The following is a 27,943-nucleotide window of genomic DNA, read 5'->3' as shown; positions in this document are numbered from 1 at the left end:
TTTGCAGATTTGGGTCCTGATATTTACTGATCTTTCTCTCTGTTCATCTGAAGATTATTTGGGACATAGTTGAATTAGATGGTAGGAATGATCAATAATTGAACTTCTATTGCACATCATTTGAGGAGGGTGCATTTCAAAGGCTACTGTATTTTATTTGCTTAAAAGGCTTCAGACTTGAAGATATCAGAAGACAGTAACTACATATATAAATGTGTGTATGTGTTACATTATGCTACGCAAATGATAATGACATCTCTATATAGTTTCCTCATTCCACGTAATTGATTATCAACTCAGTTAATGAGAAGCCTTTTTTGGAGGTGCTCTGGCTATGAGTGGGTAGGTAAAAGTGGAATCAAGCAAGGGCAGTCCCACTTAGCAGAACAATGGAAGATAGGCATTGGAGGTGGATGGTGTGGTTGACCATGTCAAAGGCTGCAGAGAGGTAAAGAAGGATAAGGAAGCATAGTGCACCATGGTCATAGTCACAGGGCATGCATTTGTGACTACGATTAGGGCCATTTTGGTGCTGTGGCTGTGCTGCTGTGGAAATCTGATTGGAGAGATTTAAACATGGCGTTGCTAGAAATTTGGGCACAGATTCGGGAGGGGCCAACACTTCGGAGAGGAAAGGAGGTTGGAGATGGGCAGTAGTTTGCAAGGACAGTGTGATCGAGGGTGTTTACCTTTGAGGAGGTGGTGATAACAGCAGTTTTGAAAATAAGGGAGACCGTACCCGAGGAGAAGGAACCATTTACAATTTCAGCTAGCATGAGGACCAGGAAGGGAAGCTGGGTGGTCAGCAGTTTTGTGGGAATGGGATTGAGAGAGCAGGAGATATTATGTACCAGATGAGCTCGGAAAGGGGATGGGGTGGTGGTTAAAGGGAATGTGAGTTCAGGGCTAGGGTAGGGAGGAATATTAGGTGAGGTTTGGCTCAGTGGACAAAGGGGAGGTGGGTTTTGGAAGAAATTGCTCAACAGATGGTCTCAATCTTCGTGACAAAGAAGTCCATGAGGTCCGCATACTAGTTGTTGGAGGTGAAGGTGGAGGGGCAGGGGAGAAGGGTTTGAGGGGTTTAAGGATGATCCTGGATTAGTGAGTGGTTTTGGCAGGAGAGCGGTGCTTGATATTACTTGATGTTTTCCAGTCAGATCTGGTTATAGATGGCTAAACAGATGAATTCAAATCTGCGCCCCTTGGACTTGAGTGAACAAAGATACCGGGGAACAACTAGAGTGGGAGAGAGTATGGGTTTTACTGGGGGCAAGGTCATCAAAAGTAGAGGCGAGGGGGTTATTGAGCAGATTAACAGCTGCAGAAGTATCGTGGCAAGTGGAAGGTCAAAGGCTAGACAGGTGCGAGTTTTGAAAGTGTATCTGTAAGTGACTTGGAGGAAAATTCTTTCCATGGAGGCAGAAGGAAGTGGGGTTGAAAGAGGGTGGGGTATGTGGTGAGAGATATAAGGAAGTGATTAAAGTTGGCCTTGTCTGTTATGGAAAGGGTGGGAGTAGAGAAGCTGTAAATGGAAGGAGAGGTTAAGAGAGGACAAGAGGGCAGTGAAATCGGTGAAGAGAGGACAAGGAGAGTTGAAATGGAGATTGAAATCATCACGGATGAGTTGTCACTCAGCGCAAAAGCTAAAGCAGGAACCAATGTCCGTGTTCTTGCTCAGGCCAACATCGAAGCATTGACCATGCTCAATCAGCTCCGTTGAGCGGGCCACATCGTTCGCATGCCTGACACGAGACTCCCAAAGCAAGCGCTCTTCGCGGAGCTTCGACACGGCAAGCGAGCCCCAGGTGGGCAGAGGAAACGCTTCAAGGACACCCTCAAAGCCTCCTTGACAAAATGCAACATCCACACTGACTCCTGGAAATCCCTGGCGCATGACCGACCAAAGTGGAGGAAGAGCATCCGGTAAGGCACTGAGCACCTCGAGTCTCATCGCCAAGAACAAGCAGAAACCAAGCGTAGACAGCGGAAGGAGTGTGCATCAACCCAGGCTCCCAGACTACCCTATCCTTCAACCACTGTCTGCCCCACCTGTGACAGAGAATGTTGGTCCCGTATTGGACTCCTCAGTCACCTGAGGACTCACTTTTAAAGTGGAAGCAAGTCATCCTTGACTCCGAGGGACTGCCGATGATGATGATGATAAGGGAGGAAAGGAGTGAGACTATCTTGCTAAGAAACTTGGAATAGGATGGAACAGATAGTAGAACGATGATTTTAAAGGCGGTTAAACGGATGCAACAAGGTGAAGTACTCAAAGGAGGAGAAGATACCAGAGGACAACGGGGAGAAACCAAGATGTGATATAATAATGGCCAGACCGCCACCACAGTGTTTGTGCGGGGCAGATGGTGGAAAGTATAGCCAGGCGGGGAGGCTTCAGTAAGGTACAAGACATCACCATCCGTGAGCAAAAGTTCCATCAAGGACATAATATCAGTTTAATCATCCACAATAAGGTCATCGATGGAAACTACCTTGTTGACAATAGATGGACATTTTGGAGGGAAATGCAGAAAAGGGTGGTGATTGTTAATCCGCTGGCAAAGTCCAAGTGGCAGAAGTGGATGGGGTGCTGGACAGGAATGAGGTTGACAAGATTAGCCCCAGTAGGCACACTAGATGGGAAGGTTGAGAGAGGAGGATGGAGTAGCTGCTCATAACGATGGTGACTGGTGTCTCAATGGACGCTTTGGATAAAATGCTGAGAGAGGCACAGAGATATAGCTCGCTCACTGTCTCTGCAGTAAAGCACTTGCTGTCGGTGAAGATGAACCTCCTCAGACATAGTTCCGCCAATTTGTACCAGGATTTGAACGGCCCAACCAGTGGTCCTTAAAAAAAAAATCCCAGTAAACTCACATCTGCAGTGGTGCAGCAGGGAGGGATTCAAATTCCTGGGGCATTGGGACCGGTTCTGGGGGAGGTGGGACCAGTACAAACCGGACGGTCTGCACCTGGGCAGGACTGGAACCAATGTCCTCGGGGGAGTGTTTGCTAGTGCTGTTGGGGAGGATTTAAACTAATATGGCAGGGGGATGGGAACCAATGCAGGGAGACAGAGGGAAACAAAAAGGAGCCAAAAGCAAAAGACAGAAAGGAGATGAGGAAAAGTGTAGGGCAGAGAAACCCAAGGCAAAGAACAAAAAGGGCCACTGTACAGCAAAATTCTAAAAGGACAAAGGGTGTTAATAAAACAAGCCTGAAGGCTTTGTGTCTTAATGCAAGGAGTATCCGCAATAAGGTGGATGAATTAATTGTGCAAATAGATGTTAACAAATATGATGTGATTGGGATTACGGAGACGTGGCTCCAGGATGATCAGGGCTGGGAACTCAACATTCAGGGGTATTCAACATTCAGGAAGGATAGAATAAAAGGAAAAGGAGGTGGGGTAGCATTGCTGGTTAAAGAGGAGATTAATGCAATAGTTAGGAAAGACATTAGCTTGGATGATGTGGAATCTATATGGGTAGAGCTGCAGAACACCAAAGGGCAAAAAACGTTAGTAGGAGTTGTGTACAGACCTCCAAACAGTAATAGGGATGTTGGGGAGGGCATCAAACAGGAAATTAGGGGTGCATGCAATAAAGGTGTAGCAGTTATAATGGGTGACTTTAATATGCACATAGATTGGGCTAGCCAAACTGGAAGCAATACGGTGGAGGAGGATTTCCTGGAGTGCATAAGGGATGGTTTTCTAGACCAATATGTTGAGGAACCAACTAGGGGGGAGGCCATCTTAGACTGGGTGTTGTGTAATGAGAGAGGATTAATTAGCAATCTCATTGTGCGAGGCCCCTTGGGGAAGAGTGACCATAATATGGTGGAATTCTGCATTAGGATGGAGAATGAAACAGTAAATTCAGAGACCATGGTCCAGAACTTAAAGAAGGGTAACTTTGAAGGTATGAGGCGAGAATTGGCTAGGATAGATTGGCGAATGATACTTAGGGGGTTGACTGTGGATGGGCAATGGCAGACATTTAGAGACCGCATGGATGAAGTACAACAATTGTACATTCCTGTCTGGCGTAAAAATAAAAAGGGGAAGGTGGCTCAACCGTGGCTATCTAGGGAAATCAGGGATAGTATTAAAGCCAAGGAAGTGGCATACAAATTGGCCAGAAATAGCAGCGAACCTGGGGACTGGGAGAAATTTAGAACTCAGCAGAGGAGGACAAAGGGTTTGATTAGGACAGGGAAAATGGAGTACGAGAAGAAGCTTGCAGGGAACATTAAGGCGGATTGCAAAAGTTTCTATAGGTATGTAAAGAGAAAAAGGTTGGTGAAGACAAACGTAGGTCCCCTGCAGTCAGAATCAGGGGAAGTCATAACGGGGAACAAAGAAATGGCGGATCAATTGAACAAGTACTTTGGTTCGGTATTCACTAAGGAGGATACAAACAACCTTCCGGATATAAAAGGGGTCAGAGGGTCTAGTAAGGAAGAGGAACTGAGGGAAATCTTTATTAGTCGGGAAATTGTGTTGGGGAAATTGATGGGATTGAAGGCAGATAAATCCCCAGGGCCTGATGGCCTGCATCCTAGAGTACTTAAGGAGGTGGCCTTGGAAATAGCGGATGCATTGACAGTCATTTTCCAACATTCCATTGACTCTGGATCAGTTCCTATGGAGTGGAGGGTAGCCAATGTAACCCCACTTTTTAAAAAAGGAGGGAGAGAGAAAACAGGGAATTATAGACCGGTCAGCCTGACCTCAGTAGTGGGTAAAATGATGGAATCAATTATTAAGGATGTCATAGCAGTGCATCTGGAAAATGGTGACATGATAGGTCCAAGTCAGCATGGATTTGTGAAAGGGAAATCATGCTTGACAAATCTTCTGGAATTTTTTGAGGATGTTTCCAGTAAAGTGGACAAAGGAGAACCAGTTGATGTGGTATATTTGGACTTTCAGAAGGCTTTCGACAAGGTCCCACACAAGAGATTAATGTGCAAAGTTAAAGCACATGGGATTGGGGGTAGTGTGCTGACGTGGATTGAGAACTGGTTGTCAGACAGGAAGCAAAGAGTAGGAGTAAACGGGTACTTTTCAGAATGGCAGGCAGTGACTAGTGGAGTGCCGCAAGGTTCTGTGCTGGGGCCCCAGCTGTTTACATTGTACATTAATGATTTAGACGAGGGGATTAAATGCAGTATCTCCAAATTTGCGGATGATACTAAGTTGGGTGGCAGTGTGAGCTGCGAGGAGGATGCTATTAGGCTGCAGAGTGACTTGGATAGGTTAGGTGAGTGGGCAAATGCATGGCAGATGAAGTATAATGTGGATAAATGTGAGGTTATCCACTTTGGTGGTAAAAACAGAGAGACAGACTATTATCTGAATGGTGACAGATTAGGAAAAGGGAAGGTGCAACGAGACCTGGGTGTCATGGTACATCAGTCATTGAAGGTTGGCATGCAGGTACAGCAGGCGGTTAAGAAAGCAAATGGCATGTTGGCCTTCATAGCGAGGGGATTTGAATACAGGGGCAGGGAGGTGTTGCTACAGTTGTACAGGGCCTTGGTGAGGCCACACCTGGAGTATTGTGTACAGTTTTGGTCTCCTAACTTGAGGAAGGACATTCTTGCTATTGAGGGAGTGCAGCGAAGGTTCACCAGACTGATTCCCGGGATGGCGGGACTGACCTATCAAGAAAGATTGGATCAATTGGGCTTGTATTCACTGGAGTTCAGAAGAATGAGAGGGGACCTCATAGAAACGTTTAAAATTCTGACGGGTTTAGACAGGTTAGATGCAGAAAGAATGTTCCCAATGTTGGGGAAGTCCAGAACCAGGGGTCACAGTCTGAGGATAAGGGGTAAGCCATTTAGGACCGAGATGAGGAGAAACTTCTTCACCCAGAGAGTGGTGAACCTGTGGAATTCTCTACCACAGAAAGTAGTTGAGGCCAATTCACTAAATATATTCAAAAGGGAGTTAGATGAAGTCCTTACTACTCGGGGGATCAAGGGTTATGGCGAGAAAGCAGGAAGGGGGTACTGAAGTTTCATGTTCAGCCATGAACTCATTGAATGGCGGTGCAGGCTAGAAGGGCTGAATGGCCTGCTCCTGCACCTATTTTCTATGTTTCTATCTGCTGCCAGCCTAGTTGAAGTCCCTACACACAAACCCCCACCCCGACCCTCACTGGGATTAGTTTCACTGCGCTCCCCAAGACCCGACCTGCTCGGCAGTTCAGTAGAGGAGTCAGACAATTTCCCACCTCCCACAACCAGAAAGCTACAGCTGGGTTCTGAAGCTCGGGCCTCACACGACCAACGGCCGGGAGCTGCTCTGCTGATTTCGCAACCATGTTGAGCTCTACTTGAAAATCGTCCCCATTGATCAGGAAGCCCTTATTTTATCCAAGCATGTTTTGGATAAGGCTTCACTCCCTGTGTGGTACATGCTAAGGCCAGTGCCTCGTTCAGAGTTGTGAAATTGAATGTGGCGTTTCGTCTGTATAGTTTTACTATTTAAATATGGATGGAGTTTGCTGGTACTGCCACCTCCCTTCTGCCCCAGAAATTGCAACTCACTAAATATGATGCGCTAGAAATTGGGCATGCCTAATTTTCCACACTGTAATTGGTTAAAGCCGTGTTCTAAACCCTAGTCATACACTTCAGTTCTATATGTTCCCATCCTGGAGATGTTCATCTACTTTGTGTTCTTGCAATCTTTTTCATGTATAATTTTGTACATCCTGTAATGGTAACATTTCATACTAAAGATAAATTCACCACCTGATAGTAATAGTGAATAACAATGCATGTGTAGATCAGCAGCATGCCTGGTTTTCCACCCTGAGAATACTAGTACTAAGGCTTCATGCCACCAGCAGAGCCTCAGAAAAATCAGGGCTCACATTTACTGATATCTTTGATTATGATTTTTTTTTAATTAAAAAGATGTGGAGCCAAAATTGTCCCTTTGTATAAGGCCTTTGGGCCGCCTGAAAGTGGCGGCCACAGGTCGCTGTGGAATGGTCGCCGAGTCTCGGCGGAGGGGCTTCCATTTAAAAAATTGCCCTGCCTCAGGGTGCCAGGCCGCTGGCCTGGCCAAAACCCACCCTGGTGGCCCAGTGTTTGCTACTGAAGTGGCTGCAGAGTTCGCAGCAGCCCTCCCATTTAGCTCAAGGGGAGACACGTTGTGACGAGTCAGCGCAACACGGCACATCCATGTCGCGCTGACATCATCAGCGCGGCGCTGATGACTGGTTGGGGCAGCGGACCTGCTGCAAGGGTACTTCCGCCCTGCAGCCACCACAACCTCCGCCCCGACCCCCCAAAAATCACAACATACTGAATTTTTCCGGTATCTCTGCCCCATGGACTGGGGCGGAGAAAAACGTTCAAAAGCAGTAGGTGCGTTCCGTTTGGGGCGGGGCTCAATTTCGGCCCCATATTTTAATTCTTTTTTTTTATTGGACATTTACTCGATTTTTACAAAAATAACTATAAAATACTGCAGAGACCTATCTTTAGAGAATGTAATTAAATCACCATAAAATACTGTAACCACAGTCTAGGTACAGTAAACTTATAATTATGATAATTATTTACTGTCACTTTTCATTCGTTTCATATGAAACAGATTTCATCTAATTTTATGAAGCAGAAAGCAGATGTGGAGCATACAAGTTTAGAATCAGGATTACTTACAGATTCAGTGTATTTAAAGACCAAGCTTAATTTCCATTGCTTTAATTATAACCAGTCTGAATTTTTTTTTAAATCATAGGAAAGTATGGAACAGGAATAAACTTTGCTGTCCATCTGGACTGTCCCACATATACTGGGAGTTTTATCATATCAGGTAACTGTTCTGATACATAGTATAGCTGATCAACACGTGCATTGTTATTCACTATTGTCACTAGGTTGTGAGTTAGTCGTGTTAGGAAAAGTTATGATGTTAGAAATTAGAAATGAAAAATTTTGAAAAAACTCAAAGCAGATGAACATCTCCAGGATGCGAACTGTCAGAATTGAAGTGTATATACCTTCTACCAGAGCTTACAAGGCAAAATATGGGTGGTGCTTGTGTGTATGTCCTTGTTGGAATGAATGAGGAGGAAGGCAAAGCCCTGTGCTTGGGTAAGACCTGCTCCTTCTTTTTTTGCACCCTCCATCTTCTTGCATGTCAGAATATCCAGCATGATCTCCTCAAAGAGAGCCAAAGGTCTGTGTTTACCAGCCCTCTTCAAATTTGTATCTGTTCCCTTGTAATGTGAGCCATTTTGTCATGCAAGCAGAGAAGTGGTCTTGGATGTGGTAAGTTGAAGCATATACACATTGATAAACATGCAACTATCTTGCAGGTCATCCTGGCTGCCAGTAAATGGCTATGTATCATGCATAGGCTCATAATTACCTCTTAGCTTTTATATTATAAATCTTTTGTGATAAAACCTAAATTCTATTGACATTTTTTTAAACCGCCTTATCAACCTGAGGTGTTGCCTTTAATGTCCTGTGAACCTGTTCCCCCAAATCCACCTGCTCTTTCTCAGCACCTAGCCTACTTCTAGTATAATTACTGCTGTTTTTATGACCAAAATGATACTGAATTCAATCTGCTACTTTCTAGCCCATTCTCCCATCTGATCAACATTCCTTTGCAGCTTTCTTCGATCTTCTAAAGAATTAACAGTGGGCTAGAATTTCCATTGCATTGCCGCCCGGTTTCTCAGCGATATTGGTCGTTTTGGGCGAGAACCGGGTCGGTGAAAATTTCCACAGCTGAGTTCCGCCGGCGGTTTCGAAGTACCGCTGGGGAGCGGACCGCCAGCGTGCACTGTCCATTGATCGCAATCGCCCGATTTTTGGCTCAGCGGTGACCCGTAGGTAAGTATTAAAAAAAATGCCTACGAGAAGCGGTGCTGGGTGGTAGGTAAGTAGCCCTGCAAAAAAAAGTAAGTAAATGGGTTTTTACTAATTATTTTAAAATTTTCTTAGTGATTTAAGTGAAAAGGGTCCCGAGAATGTTTTTTATTTTATGCTTTGTGAAAAAATATTTTGTGTTTTTCTCTTCCTAGGCCCAACCCGCAGCCTCGGTGTATAAATTTTAGTAATTATCACACATTTTTTTTTTTAAGAACCACCCAATCAGTCTAAGATTCCATTTTCCGCCGAGAATCGGGTCCATTTTTTTTTTGCTGGGCAGATTTTTTTCTTTTTTTTTTTAAATGGAATTTTTCACCAGCTATAATTTGAGAATCTTAGTGGTATTTTGGGCGGCAATCCGGCGATGGCGGATTTTTTGGAAATTCTACCCCAGTTTCTCTTATTTTGGTACAGAGTGCAAACACCACTCCCTATTGGTGTATATCCAAATCATTGATATACACAGAGACAGATTCTAAAGTCTAACAACTATGAGACAGATAGATAGATAGATAAGAGAGACATAAGCAGAGAGAGGAAAATGTAAAAACCAGAGAAAAAACAAGGAGATTTTTCCTCCTACTAATTTGATTTTTTTTTTAGTTGCATTTTGAAAGCAAATAAAACCTCAGAGAAACAGATGGGAAGGAATTGCAGGAAACTGGTTGAGGACAAGTGGCATGAGGCTTCTCAGCACTCGCTCTTGGAGGAGCGACTCTAAGTGGTACAGATGGAGGGTTAGGAGTGAGGTGAGTGACAGTGGAACATGAGGGTGCGGAGGTTACAGGGGCTGAATGGATAGTTCAAAGAGGAAGAGGTATGGATAGTGATAGCAGTGAGGGGGTAGTAGAAAGGTGAGGTGGTGACAGCTACGGCAGGAGCAACTGGATTACATGAAGCATGAGTGAGAAGTTGAGGAAGTGGTTAGGGAGTTGCTAAGAACTACATTTTCCATTCAACTCTCACCCCAAATACATACTGCAGCCATTATGGTTCTTTTCCCCATCACAACAAACCATACCACCCGCTACACCATGCGATACCACCCACACCACGCATCATCACCTCTCATTCAAAAGGAAAGGAGAAAGAGACAGAAAGGAGAGCAGAAAGAGTTAAAGAAAGAGAAGCAGCAGAGAAGAGTCAGAAGTAGAAGGGGAGAGAGAGACAATCAGCAACACAAAAATATCAGAAACAGACAAGAGACTGACCATATTCTCCGGCTTGCCATGTGCAATGCCACGGAAGATGAACTAGTATATTAAAACAAATTCCTTAAGATGTCGCAATTTGTATGACATAATTACTTGCTAAAACATGAAAGCAGGCTTATGAGGCATAACTGCATAAAACTAGTTGCACATGGGATCTATAAATCTCAAAGCAGGAGGAGTCTGAATAATCACTCAAAATCTTGCACATGCTTTGAATTTATTAAATATTTTACCAGCCCACTTAAAAGCCCCTTCACACAGGCAGTGTATGCCACAGAAAAAAGATTGAATAATAATGTGAATAAGATACAGTACTTGAAAGGAGCACTGTGAAGAATATATCATTTCAGGCATGCTTTTTTAGATTACAGTGACCCACTGATGACAGTGGTACAGACTGAACATATCCACCATTTATGAAATTGATAGGATAAATTGAATGGGAATTTAGAGTGTTTCCCTTGCATTTCACTAAGAGTGGCCCATGCCCTTTTTACACAAAATTTGTACTCGAGTTTGCTCCAAGTGACGAGGAGTGCAATGCTACCATCTTCACTCACTCTAAAGCTGGAGCTGACATGATTATTCAGAAACCAATGTACATCAGAAATTGTAATGTTATGAAGTGCACTGTAACTCCAAACACAGGTTCAAACACTTGAAAGAAGACAGACTTGCATTTATATAGCACCTTTCACAACCACTGGACGGCTCATAGAAACATAGCTCTTTACAGTCAATGGGGTACTTTTGGAGTGTAGTAACTGTTGTAATGTGGAAAACGCAGCCAATTTGTTCACAGCAAGCTCCTACAAACAGTAATGTGATAATGACCAGATAATCTGTTTTTTGTTATGATGATTGAGGGATAAATATTGGCCAGGACACCGGGGATAAATCCTCTGCTCTTCTTCGAAATAGTGCCATGGGATCTTTTACATCCCCTAGAGGGTAAACGGGGCCTTGGTTTAATGTATCATCCGAAAGATACGTTAAACCACACTCCCTCAGCACTGCACTGGAGTTTCAGCGTAGATTTATGTGCTCAAGTTCCTGGAGTGGGACTTGAACCCACAGCCTTCTGACTCAGAGGCGAATGTGCTATCCACTGAGTCACAGCTGACACACTTGGGCCAATAAGTCTGGAAATATTCTTCTTCGGCAGTCCCTCGGAGTCAAGGGTGACTTGCTTCCACATTAAAAATTAGTTCTCAGGTGACTGATAAGTCCGATGTGGGAACTACAGTCTCTGTCGCAGGTTGGGCAGACGGTGATTGAAAGGACATTGGTTGAAGTGCCGGTTTGCTGAAGTGCTTGGGTTGTCATGCGCTCCTTCCGCCGTTTGCGATTGGTCTCCACTTGCTGCCGGCGAAGAGACTCGAGGTGTTTGGCGCCTTCCCGGATTATTCTCTTTCACTTTGAGCGATCTTGCACCAGGAATTCCCAGGTGTCAGTGGGGATGTTGAACTTCTTCAAGGAGGCCTTGAGGGTGTCCTTGAAGCGATTCCTGTGCTCACCTGGGGATCGTTTGCTGTTTCGGAACTCCGAGTAGAGCGCTTGTTTTGGGAGTCTGGTGCCAGGCTTTCCCAAGGGTCTATATATTTTCTTCATCAACTGTGTTTCTGACGTGCGGAAAAGTTTGAGTTTCCAATTCAAGTTACTGAGAAACATGCATTGTAAGGTTTCTGTTTGCACAATATGGGATAGAAACATAGAAAATAGGTGCAGGAGTAGGCCATTCGGCCCTTCGAGCCTGCACCACCATTCAATAAGATCATGGCTGATCATTCACTTCAGTACCCCTTTCCTACTTTCTCTCCAAACCCCTTGATCCCTTTAGCCATAAGGGCCACATCTAACTCCCTCTTGAATATATCCAACGAACTGACATCAACAACTCTCTGCGGCAGGGAATTCCACAGGTTAACAACTCTCTGAGTGAAGAAGTTTCTCCTCATCTCAGTCCTAAATGGCTTACCCCTTATCCTTAGACTGTGTCCCCTGGTTCGGGACTTCCCCAACATCGGGAACATTCTTCCTGCATCTAACCTGTTCAGTCCCGTCAGAATTTTGTATATTTATATGTTTTATATGTCTATGAGATCCCCTCTCATCCTTCTAAACTCCAATGAATAAAGGCCCAGTCGATCCAGTCTCTCCTCATATGTCAGACCAGCCATCCCGGGAATCAGTCTGGTGAACCTTTGCTGCACTCCTTCAATAGCAACAACGTCCTTCCTCAGATTAGGAGACCAAAACTGAACACAATATTCCAGGTGAGGCGTCACCAAGGTCCTGTACAACTACACACCCTCCCTGCTCCTATACTCAAAACCCCTAGCTATGAAGGCCAACATACCATTTGCCTTCTTCACCGCCTGCTGTACCTGCATGCCAACTTTCAATGACTGATGTACCATGACATCCAGGTCTCGTTGCACCTCCTCTTTTCCAAATCTGCCACCATTCAGATAATATTCTGCCTTCGTGTTTTTGCTCCCAAAGTGGATAACCTCACATTTATCCACATTATACTGCATCTGCCATGCATTTGCCAACTCACCTAACCTGTCCAAGTCACCCTGCAGCCTCTTAGCGTCATCCTCGCAGCTCACAACGCCACCCAATTTAGTGTCATCTGCAAACTTGGAGATATTACACTCAATTCCTTCATCTAAATCATTAATGTATATTGTAAATAGCTGGGGTCCCAGCACTGAGCCCTGCGGCACCCCACTAATCACTGCCTGCCATTCTGAAAAGGACCCGTTTATCCCGATTCTCTGCTTCCTGTCTGCCAACCAATTCTCGATCCACGTCAGTACATTACCCCCAATACCATGTGCTTTAATTTTGCACACCAATTTCTTGTGTGGGACCTTGTCAAAAGCCTTTTTAATGTCCAAATACACCACATCCACTGGTTCTCCCTTGTTCACTCTACTAGTTACATCCTCAAAAAATTCCAAAAGATTTGTCAAGCATGATTTCCCTTTCACAAATCCATGTTGACTTGGACCGATCCAGTCACTGCTTTCCAAATGCGCTGTTATTTCATCTTTAATAATTGATTCTAACATTTTCCCCACTACCGATGTCAGGCTAACCGGTCTATAATTCCCCATTTTCTCTCTCCCTCCTTTTTTAAAAAGTGGTGTTACATTAGCTACCCTCTAGTCCATAGGAACTGATCCAGAGTCGATAATGAGCACCAGTGCATCTACTAGTTCAAGGGCCACTTCCTTAAGTACTCTGGGATGCAGACTATCAGGCCCCGGGGATTTATCAGCCTTCAATCCCATCAATGTCCCTAACACAATTTCCCGCCTAATAAGGATATCCTTCAGTTCCTCCTTCTCACTAGACCCTCGGTCCCCTAATACTTCCGCAAGGTTATTTGTGTCTTCCTTCCTTCATTTATTCAACTGGCCTGCTATTTCTTTGTTCCCCATTATAAATTCACCTGAATCTGACTGCAAGGGACCTACGTTTGCCTTCACTAATCTTTTTCTCTTCACATATCTATAGAAGCTTTTGCAGTCAGTTTTTATGTTCCCGGCAAGTTTCTTCTCATACTCTATTTTCCCCCTCCTAATTAAACCCTTTGAACTCCTCCACTGAATTCTAAATTTCTCCAGGTTTGCTGCTTTTTCTGGCCAATTTATATGCTTCTTCCTTGGATTTAACACTATCCTTAATTTCCTTTGTTAGCCACGGTTGAGCCACCTTCCCCGTTTTATTTTTACTCCAGACAGGGATGTACAATTGTTGAAGTTCATCCATGTGATCTTTAAATGTTTACCATTGCCTATCCACCGTCAACCGTTTAAGTATCATTTGCTAGTCTATTCTAACCAATTCACGTCTCATACTATCGAAGTTGCCTTTCCTTAAGTTCAGGACCCTAGTCTCTGAATTAACTATGTCACTCTCCGTCTTAATAAGGAATTCTACCATATTATGGTCACTCTTCCCCAAGGGGCCTCGCACAACAAGATTGCTAATTAGTCCTTTCTCATTACACACCACCCAGTCTAGGATGGCCAGCCCTCTAGTTAGTTCCTCAACATATTGGTCCAGAAAACCATCCCTAATACATTCAAGGAAATCCTCCTCCATCGTATTGTTACCAGTTTGTATATGTAGATTAAAGTCACCCATGATAACTGCCGTACCTTTATTGCACGCATCCCTAATTTCTTGTTTGATGCTGTCCCCAAACTCACTACTACTGTTTGGTGGTCTGTACACAACTCCCACTAGCGTTTTCTGCCCTTTGGTATTCCGCAGCTCCACCCATACAGATTCCACATCATCCAAGCTAATGTCCTTCCTTATTATTGCGTTAATTTCCTCTTTAACCATTAATGCTTCCCCACCTCCTTTTCCTTTCTGTCCATCCTTCCTGAATGTTGAATACCCCTGGATGTTGAGTTCCCAGCCCTGGAGCCATGTCTCCGTGATGCCAATTATATCATATTCATTAATTGCTGCCTGCGCAGTTAATTCGTCCATCTTATTACGAATACTCCTCGTATTGAAGCACAGAGCCTTCAGGCTTGTCTTTTTAACATACTTTGCCCTTTTAGAATTTTGCTGCAATGTGGCCCTTTTTGATTTTTGCCTTGGGTTTCTCTGCCCTCCACTTTTACTATTCTCTTTTCTATCTTTTGCTTTTGCCCCCATTCTACTTCCCTCTGTCTCCATGCATAGGTTCCCATCCCCCTGCCATATTAGTTTAACCCCTCCCCAACAGCACTAGCAAATACACATTGTTTCCGTGCTGCCCAGGTGCAGACCGTCCAGTTTATACTGGTCCCACCTCCCCCAGAATCAGTTCCAATGTCCCAGGAATTTGAATCCCTTCACCACTCCTCAAGCCACGTATTCATCTGAGCTATCCTACGATTCCTACTCTGACTTGCACATGGCACTGGTAGCAATCCTGAGATTACTACCTTTGAGGTCCTACTTTTTAATTTAACTCCTAGCTCCCTAAATTCAGCTTGTAGGACCTCATCCCGTTTTTTTACCTATATCGTTGGTACCTATATGCACCACGACAGCTGGCTGTTTACCCTCCCCCTTTAAAATGTCCTGCAACCACTCCGAGACATCCTTGACCCTTGCACCAGGGAGGCAACATACCATCCTGGAGTCTCGATTGCAGCCGCAGAAACGTCTATCTATTCCCCTTACAATAGAATCCCCTACCATTATAGTTCTCCCACTCTTTTTCCTGTCCTCCTGTGCAGCAGAGCCACCCACGGTGCCATGGACTTGGCTGCTGCTGCCCTGCCCTGATGACGCATCCCCCCCCAACAGTACCCAAAGCGGTGTATCTATTTTGGAGGGGGATGACCGCAGGGGGCCTCTGCACTACCTTCCTTCCACTGCTCTTCCTGTTGATCATCCATTCCCTATCGGTCTGTGACATCATCGCGGCGGCCACTCCGCAGCCCCCCGCAACTTCCACCCCTCAGGTGTTGCCACCCATCCCCTATCTGGCTGTGTACCCTTTACCTGCGGTGTGGCCAACTCACCAAATGTGCTATTGACGTCATTCTCAGCATCCGGATACATTCAACAAATCTAAATCCAGAAGTGTACAGATTGACGGAGCTACAGTTTAGGGATCCTGTGTGTGCTGGAATTTGACCAGCTAAAACCACACTGCTTAACAGAGCAATATTCTAGTAAGCTTCCCATATTTGTTCCCACCCTACCCAATTAGGGCTTTTGTCTGCAGGATTATCAGGGGGACTATACCCATTCTCTATTCCCATTCCCAGTGACAGATCTACTCTGTCAGCTTTCAGCCACCACGTAATATGGGCCCAACTTTGGCCATGACTTGCATCAATTTCTTTGGAGTAAGTGATTTTTTCTGGTGTAAATTAAAAAATGCCATTTTCCCCAAAAAATTTTCTCCAGAGTAAGTCAGTTAAGTACGATTTTTTTTTTCAAAAGGGGGCGTTCCCACACACTTACGCCAGTTTTGGCCATTTATGCCACTTTGGCCAGCAAAAAACTTACTCCAAATCGACTTAGGTCAGCGTATGTGGCCAGCTCTGAAAAACTTTGCGGGCAGTGAAGAAAAAGCAGCAGACATTAGGGCAGGGAAAGGAACTGGAGAGGACCTCAACAACCAACCACCAAACATTGCAAGGAAAAGCTCAAACAATTAAAATACTAATAAAAATGAAGTAAATCCTACCGGAAAAATGCCAGCTGCTGGCCGCAATGTCGGGGGAGGGGAGTAGCCAGAGAGAGAGAGAGAGAGAGATGCTGGTATACAAAACACTCTTTTCACCCCCCCCTCCCCCTCCAAAACTCTCCTCCTCCCCCCAATACACTCCTCCCCCCCCCTTCAATACATTCCTCCTCCACCCACAATACACTCCTCCTCCCCCCCCCCAATACACTCCTCCTCCCCCCGCCTCCTCCCCCCCCCACAATGAAGACTCTCAAGCACAACCAATAAATAAAAAATAAAACCTAAGTCCTACCTTACCCGGGAACTTAGTGGGCCAGCCGGCCAGTGCAAGAGATCACTCGTCCGGGGATAGGGTGCAGCGAGATCGGGGCATCCCTTCGGCCGGGGATAGGGGCTGCGAGCATCGGGTCCTGCTCATAGCCCGCAGGACACGCTGGGAGGGCAGGAGCATGCGCGCAGGCTTCACTGCACATGTGCGCAGGTGCCGGCACTGATTTCTGCGCTGGCCTGTTGCTCCACCCCCCCACTTCAGAATGCACGCCACTTTCCAGGGACTGTGAAGAGCGGCGAGGATGGGGCGACGTTTTCCCGGCACCATTTCCAGCGCGCAAAGTCGCCGCAATTAAGGTCAGTGCGCCGAAAAAAGGGGTTGGGCAAAGTGGGGCCCTATAGTCCCAAGTCTCAGTTTTTTCATGATTCAGTGAGCCAGAAAGGTCTATAGAGTGCAGCATGTGTTGTGCCAGCTACCTTAATGTTCTAGTCCAATGCTATATAACGGATTTACTCATCACCTATTGCTTAATCCAGTCCTTATGTAAGGGGTTTTGGCAAAGAGAATTGCTCGCCATGATATTGACATCCTCTCCAGATCAGTAGCAGGTAAGTGGGCCACAATCTTCTCTCCCTACAATCATTTACCCTTTTTGCCAGAAATCCACCTTACAGCTTGGTCCTGGATCTTGCAAATGGGTCAGAGGAAATCCTTTGTTTGCATGCCTAAAAAATCTGAACCAGGAAGGAAAAATGTTTGGTCACATATCTTACATGCTACAAGCTTAACCTGCATTGGAACATTGCTGTCATTGAAGAAAGATGAGAAAAACCCTCGTGTTTTGCTCCTTTTTAGCATAGTCCCTCCTAAGAAGGGATAAGAATCAACAAATGGAATAGATGCCTCTTGAATTCTCCAAATACCTTTGAGATCCCGGCTTGAGCTATGCAGGACAAAATTACTGTAAGTGAAGTTATCTACCCCCATATCCAACTAGTTAGCCCATTGTTCAAGATGGCAAGTAAAATCTGCCAGATCGGGACACCAGGTGAATTATGCCAACACCACATCATCTGCAGAAAGGTACACTGCAATATTTTCAGAAATACCACGCAGGGACTGCAAGTTTAATTACATCATAATCCAACACATTATTGATGAAGATACTGAACAGGACAAGTGATCAGACAACCATGCCTCTCTCCTTTTCTTTTTTAAGATATAGGTTCAATGACTCTCTCATCCGTCCGTAAACAGTTCTTAGAGCTGGAGTACATATCCTGGATAAAATCAAAGATTTGGCCATGTATGTAACCTCTATGTAACACCACTGCAATACTGAATATACTTAAGCAATGCACACCTTGACCACAGGGGGTAAACTTGTGGGAGACACTCCTTACCTGGTCATCCAGGTATATAAAGGGCGGTCCCATGCAGGATCATCACTTCTTGGTCCTGTGAATAAAGGTTCAGGTCATAGAGTGACTTTGTCGATAGAATGTGCCTCGTGTGGGTTTTGTGCCATTGAGTAAGGACATTACATTGGCGACGAGAAACGGGAATCAATGACCCACGAGAATGGCCACCGGTAGCACAGAGGAACGGTACTGTGTTGATGAGGACTGGGACGATTTCATTGAGAGGCTCCAGCAAAGCTTTGTCACAATAGAGATCCCCTTCTATCTCTGATTAAGAAATGTGTCCTGACTGGGGATTGGGTGCCCGCACACGGAGCATGCCCTGAGGAGGTCAGACCGTTTCACAGGCGGATTGGTGAGCTTTCCATCCAAGCCGACTGCCTACTATAGGGCAGCCGGGTAGTCATGCCCCAGAGGGGCAGGGAGGCATTGATCAGGGAACTCCACAGCGAGCATCCAGGCATCGTGCTGATTAAGGCCATTGCCCGGTCACATGTTTGGTGGCTGGGAATTGATTCAGACCTGGAACACTGTTTGCAGGTGCACGACGTGTGCCCAGCTGGGTAATGCCCCCAGGGAGGCCCCGCTCAGCCTGTGGCCCTGGCCCACCAGGCCATGGTCACGTATTCATGTAGACTACGCGGGCCCGTTCATGGGAAAAATGTTTCTCATTGTGGTTGCTGCGTACTCGAAATGGATCGAGTGCATCATTTTGAATTCGTGCATGACATCCACCACTGTGGAGAGTTTACGTGCGGTCTTTGCAACCCACGGCTTGCCGGATATCTTTGTTAGCGATAATGGCCCATGCTTCACGAGCTACGAATTCCGGGAGTTCATGTCGGGCAATGGCATCAACCATGTCAGGACAGCACCGTTCAAGCCGGCCTCCAATGGCCAGGCGGAACGTGCAGTCCAAATCATTAAACAAGGCATGTTCAGGATTCAAGGACCCTCCCTTCAATACCACCTATCGCGCCTCCTGCTGGCCTATCGGTCCCGACTGCACTCGCCCACGGGGGTCCCGCCCGCTGAGCTACTTATGAAACGAACACTCAAAACCCGGTTGTCCCTCATTCACCCAGTCTTGACCGACATAGTTGAGGACAAGCGCCAGTCCCAAAACGAGTACCATGACGGGAATTCAAGGGAGAAATGTATAGAAATAAATGACCCCATATTTGTCCTCAATCACGCCGTGGGGCCCAAATGGCTTGAGGGTACTGTAATAGACAAAGAGGGGAACAGGGTCATCGTGGTTAAACTTAACCATGGGCAGATATGCCGTAAGCATCTGCCAAGTAAAAAAAAGGTTCAGCATGGACACTGAGGAACCCAAGGAAGATCATGAGATGGTGCTCACACCACCGCCAGTGAATGAGCAATAAGAACATTCAGCAGCATGCCGAACAGGCCGGAATCACCACAGGTGACAGACACTCACGCCAAGGCTCAACAACCAGAGCCCCAACTGCGGCGCTCCACAAGGGAGCGTAGACCACCAATAGACTTAACCTATGATCCCAATAAGACTTTGATTGGGGGGGGGGGGGGGGGGGGAGGTGATGTCGTGTTTGTAACCTCTATGTAACACCACTGCAATACTGTATATACTTAAGCAATGCACACCTTGACCACAGGGGGTGAACTTGTGGGAGACACTCTTTACCTGGTCATCCAGGTATATAAAGGGAGGTCCCACGCAGAGTCATCATTTCTTGGTCCTGTGAATAAAGGTTCAGGTCATAGAGTGACCATGTCCATAGAATGTGCCTCGTGTGGGTTTTGTGCCATTTAGTAAGGACATTACAGGCCATGCACTCCTTTAGCTTCCAGCTCCTTCACAAAAGCCACAAGGCACTTTGTTTTATGAAAATTGATGGAAGTCGTGGAAGCAGATCTCCCTTGCTCCTTATGACACTCTCACATCTTGTACAAAGCCACAATGCCTGTCCTACAAATCCCCTACAGTGCAAAATACAGCTGTTCCTTTCTAATTATTCTACAAGCTTCCAGATAAACATGCCATAACAACCTGAAGATTCCTCAGCGGTTTTCAGGCTCATTAGGATCCCTTGTGCTCTAAAACACCAAAATATGCATGCCTCAAATGGGAAGTGGAAATACTGAAAGCACAACCTGGCCCGAAAATGGTAATGCCAAATGTTGCCACCATGCATTATTCATACTTGATGCCATTGCACTGTCAGAAACACATGATGGTGGATTTTTCTGCCGCTGATGGCAAGAGTGTCAGGCTGCTTGCGTTATATTATTTATGCATTTGGTTGCTCTCCCATCAGAAGGCTACACTATAGCATGAAAGAGTATTACAACTCAGCACCATTGGATAGATATTGACAGATGAGGCCAAGAGTTTGTGCCTGTACATTTGCAATGCTGTTGTAGATTGCAGAGGAATCTGAAATATTCAACAGAAGTACAACATCCTGGCCAACCAAAATGTGGTAGCTTTATTTAACACACCTCACTATGCCAACCAAGTACCTATAATTACACAGAATTAACATAAGAAATAAGAACAGGAGTAGGCCATTTGGCTCCTCGAGCTTGCTCCGCTATTTAATAAGATCATGGCTGATCTGATCATGGACTCAGCTCCACTTCCCTGCACAAAAACAGGCCCAACTGATCTATGTTAGCTAATTCTCCACACAAGCCTCCTCCCACCCCTTTTCATCTAACCCTATCAACATATTCTTCTATTCCTTTCTCTCTCATGTGCTTATCTAGCTTCCCCTTCAATGCATCTATGCTACTTGCCTCAACTACCCATGTGGTAGCAAGTTCCACATTCTTACCAGTCTTCGGATAAAAGATGTTTCTCTTATATTTCCTATTGGATTTATTGGTGACTCTCTTATATTTATGGCCCCTAGCTTTGGTCTCCCCACAAGTAGAAACATATTTTCTATTTCTACCCTACCCCTTTCATAACCTTAAAGACCTCTATCTGTCTATCTGGTCAACCCTCTGCCTTCTCTTTTCTAGAAAAAGAGAGCCCCACCCTGTTCAGCCTTTCCTGATAAATATATCCTCTCAGTTCTGGTATCAATATTGTGAATCTTTTTTTGCACCTTTCCCAATGCCTCTATATCCTTTTTATAATATGGAGACCAGAACTGTGCACAGTACTCCAAATATAGTCTAACCAAGGTTAATGGCTTTGTTAATCTGCGTTGCTACTTTTAGTGATTTATGTACCTGTACCCTAGATCCCGTTGCTCCTCTGCCCCGTTTAGTCTTATTATCCAAGTAGTATGTGACCTCCTTATTCTTCCTACTAAAATGTAACACCTCACACTTATCTATATTGAAATTAATTTGTCAATAACATGCTCATTCTATAAGTTTATTAATATCACCCTGTATTTATCATCTCAGATTTAAGTTTAGAGTTGACACCAATTTGTGCTATTGGGACACCTCAAACCCCAGCTGTGGATGGTTTATCCATATAAGACCAATCCATATATTCCAAATATATATCACCGCTACAGTGGTCAGGTAGGTAAGTTAATGCATCAGTTTCCCAATAACTGTATAGTACCAATAGTCATTTGCCGTAGTTACCTTCCTAAAGCACATCCATGCCTCTGCAACAGAGGTTGCTAAATAGAGTCACAAGCAATGTCATTCAGTGAATTTATAAATAGTTTGCAATGTACACACATTTATTATCAACTGGAGACTGGAAAAAATGCCTTTAACAGACAAAACTCCCTGACATCAATATTATAGATCTGATGAGGTTCAAGAAGATCATTTACATGACATCACTCCAGTGTAGCTGCTTCACTGTGTAATTCGTGTCACAGAGGAGCAGTTTTTTTTAATAGATCTAACTAAACAGAATGCATTATATTTAGAGCTACCTACCCCATAGAAAGTGCATCCAGGTTAATTCAATAAGGTGTATCGATATAACATTACATTTTTGTCAACCACTGAATAAGGTAAACTAAAAGACTGCAAGCATCTTATCTGGGTGCAAATGGCAGTGTGATGTTAGAATGGCCGTTTAATTTCTCTCTCAGTTTCACTGAACCCTACTTTAAAGCAGCATGTGATTTAAGGGTCTGCATTATGAGCAATGCGTATTATAAAGACAAATTCCAGTTTAGGAGTACAGGTACCTTCAAAAAGCATTAAACATTTAACAGATCCGAGTTCAACTCAGCATGTCTGTGCTGAATTCAATAATCATTTCAATGATACTGCTAAAAAGTAATTTGTATCATATTTTATAGAAACTAGCATCTGTCCAGGGATGTATTAAAGGTATATATGGATCCCACTAGTTTTCAGCATGATAGGTGTGCCAATTGTTCACATACTGGGATATTCTACACATGGGATACAGCACATGTCTGGCATGCACCTTCCTTCATTCATTGTCCAAGTACATCGACCAGCTCCGTTGGGCGGGCCACACTGTCCGCATGCCGGACACAAGACTCCCAAAGCAAGCGCTCTATTCGGAACTCCTACACGGCAAACGAGCCCTAGGGTGGCAGAGGAAACGTTTCAAGGACACCCTCTGTAGGGGTTAAAAGAAGATTTCTCTCCTTCAAGGCTGACTCACTGATATAAGGAATCGACACCCCCGCCCGTATAACGACCACAGAATCAATCAGACAAAACCTTCGGTTCAACTAGTTTATTCGAGCACATGCAAGGGAAAAATTCAAACGTGAAGCTTCTCAGAACAATGGTTCTCACCCACAATTATACAACAAACCGAAGTGTGTGCCTCTCCCACAAAAGCACCAGTTGGTTTACTGCTGATCAGCGAAGTTACATTGATTTGTCGTCTCTTATCAGACTGGCTCGGAGTGGTGTTTTCCAACTGTCCATCTCCCATCATATGTTAATTGTGTTTGTTCAGTAATGTGAACTTTGCCTTAGTCCCCATGATGCCTGAAGTAACCCTGTTCCTAAACACTGGCTTTCTTATCTCTTCCCCAGAGACTCTAGTCAAAATGTTATGTATCTTAGCTGCTGACCTACTGTTTTTGTTATGTGTTACTAAGGTTAAGGATGGTTCATTAACCATCAGGCTTAATTGTGTTATAAGTGTGCTTTACATACATAAGCGAGTGTTACATACAATAGGCAATTATAATCCATACCGTAAAGTAGAGGAACTTCACCAATTCCTCAGTCCATCCTAATACTGATACGCCCTCTTAATCTGGACCATTTTACGTGTCAGATCAATTCACTACCTTCAGTATCTCCATTCTTGACCACCTATCTGTCTGCTCTTTGCCTGCTACAACTCTATACCTCTTATACCCTCAAAGCCTCCTTGATAAAATGCAACATCCCCACCAACACCTGGGAGTCCCTGGCCAAAGACCGCCCTAAGTCGAGGAAGAGCATCTGGGAGGGCGCTGAGCACCTCAAGTCTTGTCGCCGAGAGCAGGCAGAAAGCAAGCACAGGCAGTGGAAGGAGCGTGCGGCAAACCAGACTCCCCACCCACCCTTTACTTCAACGACTGTCTGTCCCACCTGTGACAGAGACTGTAATTCCCGAATTGGACTGTTAAGTCACCTAAGAATTCATTTTTACAGTGAAAGCAAGTCTTCCTCGATTTCGAGGGACTGTCTATGTTGATGATGACATTTACTAAAAGTATTTTTAATGTCTAATGATCAAAATTAGAATTCTTATGCCCACCATTGAGTGACTTTTGTTAAAATGGACATAGCACCCACGTACCTTAATAAAATGCAATTCGCTTGCAACAGACTAAGCGTGGAATTCACAGCATACATAAACCAGTTTGTTTTCAGGCCAACTTTGAAATGGATACATGTGATGTGATTTATATTTTGTGAGTTAGTTATGTCATTAAGTTCTAAGGTAGCACAATCAATAAGGGTTTTATGTAAGCTGATCTTTATTGATCAGCCAATCCTCTTCTGATCTGAAACAAATGCAATAAATTCAGCGTTTCCAGAAGTCTATTCAAGCTCTTTTTGTTAATGCCATGTGCAAACACTTACTCAGAATGCAATTCTCAAAATATTCTGCTGACTGGCTTACATTCTAAATTCAGTTTTACTACTTTAATCTTATGGCACACTTACCAGGATATTATTTCATCATAGTAAGAGTTTTTGTGCTTCTGATAAATTCATTGAAACGATTCTAAACTTTACTTTTATTCAGATCTGTATTTTATGGATTTTGTCAATACCTTCCTTGCTCAATCTCGCTGAAAGTGATTTCTGGAACACAGCAACTTTGTACAATGATCCATATAAAAATGTAAACTTCCTGATGTGCCACATTACAAATGTCAGTTTATAACTCTGCACTATTGGGCCCAAATTTGGCTCTCCGTTTTTTTCGGTGCACTCACGTGAGGTGCGCCGACTTCCTACACTCAAAACGGCGGCGAAAAGATATCCCCATATTCTCCCCGCTCTGTCAACTGTCCTTGTGCTTGGCGCGGCGTGGCAAATCCATTGGGGGGGGGGGCGGAGCTTGGGCCCTGCGCTCAAAAGAGTGCCGGCAGCTCAACGCTTGCACACTGGAGGTTTCGCGCATGCACAGTAGCTGCTCTGCAGTGTGGGACCCGATGTCCCGCCCCATCCCAGGCCGAGTGGAATCACGACGCGCGGCAGGCTGCTGCATGCCATAGAGAGAGTCCCGCACCTATCCCCGGCAGAGCGGCCTCCCGCACCGGCCGGATGACGTCCCGGGCCAAGGTAGGACTTGAGTTTTATTTTTTATTTATTGATGGTTGTGCTTTGTTAGGAGAGGGGGGTGTGGGGGAGTAGAGTTTTGATGGGGGGGGGGCGAAAAAGAGTGTTTTGATCCGGGGTGGGGGGAGTCAGCAGTCATTGGAGCGAGAAGTCCAGCAGTCCCTTGGAGGAGAATCCACCAGTCCCTCAGAGTTGACTCCTGCAGCCTCCGTGTTCTGCAAGCCCAGCCTGCTGTGTGTTGTACGTGGCCAGTTACCTGCGCTCTCTCCCCCGCCCGGGCGTCCCACCCACCCGCACCTATCCCCAATAGAATGGCCTCTCACACCGGCAGGCCGGTTGACTTCCCAGGCCGAGTTATGAAAATAGAACTTAAGTTTCATTATTTATTTATTTATTTATCTATCATTTATTATTGACCATTTTTATGTTTCTTGAATGTTGTTGTGAAGGTGTTTAGTGCTTTGCAAGGTCCTCTCCGCTTCACTCCCCACCCCTCCCCCATCTCTGGCTACCTGTGCTGATTTCTTAACTTACCACAAGGGTTTTCTTTGCGGTCACAAGTGGCCACATACGTTGGCCTAAGTTAGTTTGGAGTAACCATTAGCTGTGCAAAGTGGCTTAAATGGCCAAAAGAGGTGTTGGTGGCTGGTAACGCCCCCTTTTGAAAAAAAAACGAAACAAAAAAAAAAATCCTAACTAACTCACTTACACTGGCGCAAATTAAATGTGCAGAATGGGGATTTTTAAGATACTCCAGAAAAACCAAGTTGCTCCAAAAAAACAGCAACTCCTGGGCAAATTTAGGTCCATTGTAACTGCACCATATAGAATGGTTATGTTTTCATGAGCCCAGTAAAATCTGCTATTTTAAATGCTAGGCTTTTCTTTGGGAGGAACAATTTATACACAATGACCACACTGAGACTTTGGGCCTTTTGCCTCTCGCTTCTCTTGGGTTTTCAATTTTATTCACCTTCTCGACTTACTTTACCATCCTAAGACGACTTGTTTAGCAAATGGATAATCACAAAAGTGGCCTGGATCCATCAGCTATTCCATAACTTGAGGTAACAGCAGGAACTTGCATTTATATGATGCAGTAAACGTCCCAAGGCATTTTACACAGGTGGAACAAATGCCTAATAGTAATAAGACAATAATAAGAGGAAGATATAAAGCCCGAGTTTAAGCCCTTGCACCTGATGAGAATGGGGCGTGCCGGGGGTTAAAATCCTAGTACCAACCTACTCGCCTGATCCTCTTTTTCCTCACACCAAGCAGGTGAAGGCCTCATTGAAATTCAAAAGTCGGGATCTGATGACGTCAGGCCCCGATTATATTTTAAACCTTGGCATCCATGTTCGGCGCACGCTGTCAGTCTTGCCAAGAGAACCGGAAGGGAGGGAGGGGGTGGAGGGACAGCAGGCCAGAAGAGGGCTGAAAAGATTAAGTCATTTAAAAAAAAACTATAAATGGTTCCTTGTGAGCCAGGCATAACATGAGTGCTCCGTTAAATCCCCACCAGGAAATGTAGGGCTCCAGACTTCCCTCTCTGGACTGCGATCGCTTACCACCCAGCCGCCTCCCCCTCACCACTTACCTACTGCCGGGGACCGTTTCCACAGGTGCCTGGCTGCACTCTCCCGAATCCCACCCACCAGCGTGACATCACTGACAGTGGATTCAGACAGGAGTTCGGCCTGGTATATTTAATTTAAGCCCGTGAGTTAAAATGGCCCAGGCCTCACATTGGCGAGCCGGGGCAAAGTGAATTCAATTTTCAGTGGTATAAATTCAAAGAATCTTAGCCTAGTTATTAAATTTAAAAGTAATTTTACCGTCACACGAAAAGGTGTAGAAGTGGGTGGTTCCATGGTGGGGTTTTCCTCTGGAGCACTCCCAGGCATGCTGCGTCTCCGGCCAGGTCTCTCAATTGGAGAATCTATGAAGAAAATGTTTACAAATCCATTTTAGTAAATGTGACTAGACACCTTGATAGAAAACCTATTAACTCACAATATTATTTTAAGACAGATTTATTGTAGCTTGAATTAGAACAAATTTTTATATGTTTTTATTTAAATTGTCCTCTGATGGTTTATTGGGTGATGCACAGCATGCTGCAGTCCTGAGCCAACAGACTAGGAAGGCCTCAGTTTCAACCTCTGAATTGTGCAGTCACTTGGAATGGTGCTAGAGATGCTACAATTGGCCCTAATGTACTTATGCCAGGAAGTGAGAAAAAAAAAATCAGGCAAAGTTCCCTGATTACTTTTCATTGGCCCAGCAGCAAAATACACATGCATGAAAATCTGCCGAGCACCATATTGGGCTCAGCTCTCACATTCCCCTTAATCTATCAGCCTGCTAACACCCGCTGTCTAGGCTAACACATGAAGAATGGATACTTGAGACAAGGTACAAAAGGGCTCAGAGAACCTGTCGAACCAGGACCCAGTGGGAGAGTTGCCACCTCAGGAGAAAAAGGGAAAGAAAATTAGAAGAAAGATAATTAGTACATTTTCTTCTCAATCTCCTGCTTGCTTTCACATAGCCTTTTGTTATGCAGTCAGTCTTGTTATGTAGCCAAACACCATCATAAGGTGCACAGGAAGAGTCACAAATAACGAGTGACTAGTTAAATATTTTTGTAGTGGCGTTAGACAAGGGAAGAATCTTGGCCAGCACACCAGGAGAATTCCCTGCTACTCTTCGAATAGTAAAAAGGGAATAGAAACAGCAAGAATAAAAATAAAACTATCTGAAGATATGAAATGAGAAATAAAAAGAAAATAACTCCTGTAAATAGAAAACATGATAAGAACTGGTGCTTACTGCACTGCCTCTCAAATCAAGCACTGACTAACAAGGAACTCCATTCATCTATCACAACCCTTCAAGGTTCTCATTTGCAGAGGTAACTATACTGCACATTTTGCTACAAAGTACATTAAGAATCTGTTTTTTGCAATATATGGTGTGAAATATTTCTGAGGAGAATTAGGTTACAACAAGAGCACAAAATATACATTTTCGACATCTCTTAAGGCACGTTAATAATAGCAAGGACATTCAAAAATAACCTTGTAAACCACAGGGGCATAAGGAAACTGGCATTGTTGAAATACATGGATCTCGTATCACTCACTCTTGCCCAACTACCAAAACT

The 27,943-nt window shown here is 44.7% G+C and overlaps 1 protein-coding gene across 6 annotated transcripts in view; it reads right to left on the bottom strand.

The window, feature by feature from the left end:
* The window catches only part of LOC139232434 (disabled homolog 2-interacting protein-like), a 1,003,994-nt gene that overhangs the window by 340,958 nt on the left and 635,093 nt on the right, over window positions 1-27,943 (bottom strand). For 5 of the 6 annotated variants that reach the window (XM_070862610.1, XM_070862602.1, XM_070862603.1 and 2 more), the window contains one exon: window positions 26,613-26,716. In XM_070862610.1, coding sequence (XP_070718711.1) covers window positions 26,613-26,681 — 69 coding nt within the window. In that variant the 5' untranslated portion in view covers window positions 26,682-26,716. Of the gene's footprint in view, window positions 1-26,612; window positions 26,717-27,293; window positions 27,348-27,943 lie in introns of those variants that run through there. The other variant, XM_070862606.1, reaches the window with a different exon arrangement.

This window comes from Pristiophorus japonicus, chromosome 20 (genome assembly GCF_044704955.1).
Source record: "Pristiophorus japonicus isolate sPriJap1 chromosome 20, sPriJap1.hap1, whole genome shotgun sequence".
NCBI lineage: Eukaryota > Metazoa > Chordata > Chondrichthyes > Pristiophoridae > Pristiophorus > Pristiophorus japonicus.
Note: the sequence above shows the minus strand (reverse complement) of the source record. Positions and strands in the feature narration are given on the sequence as shown.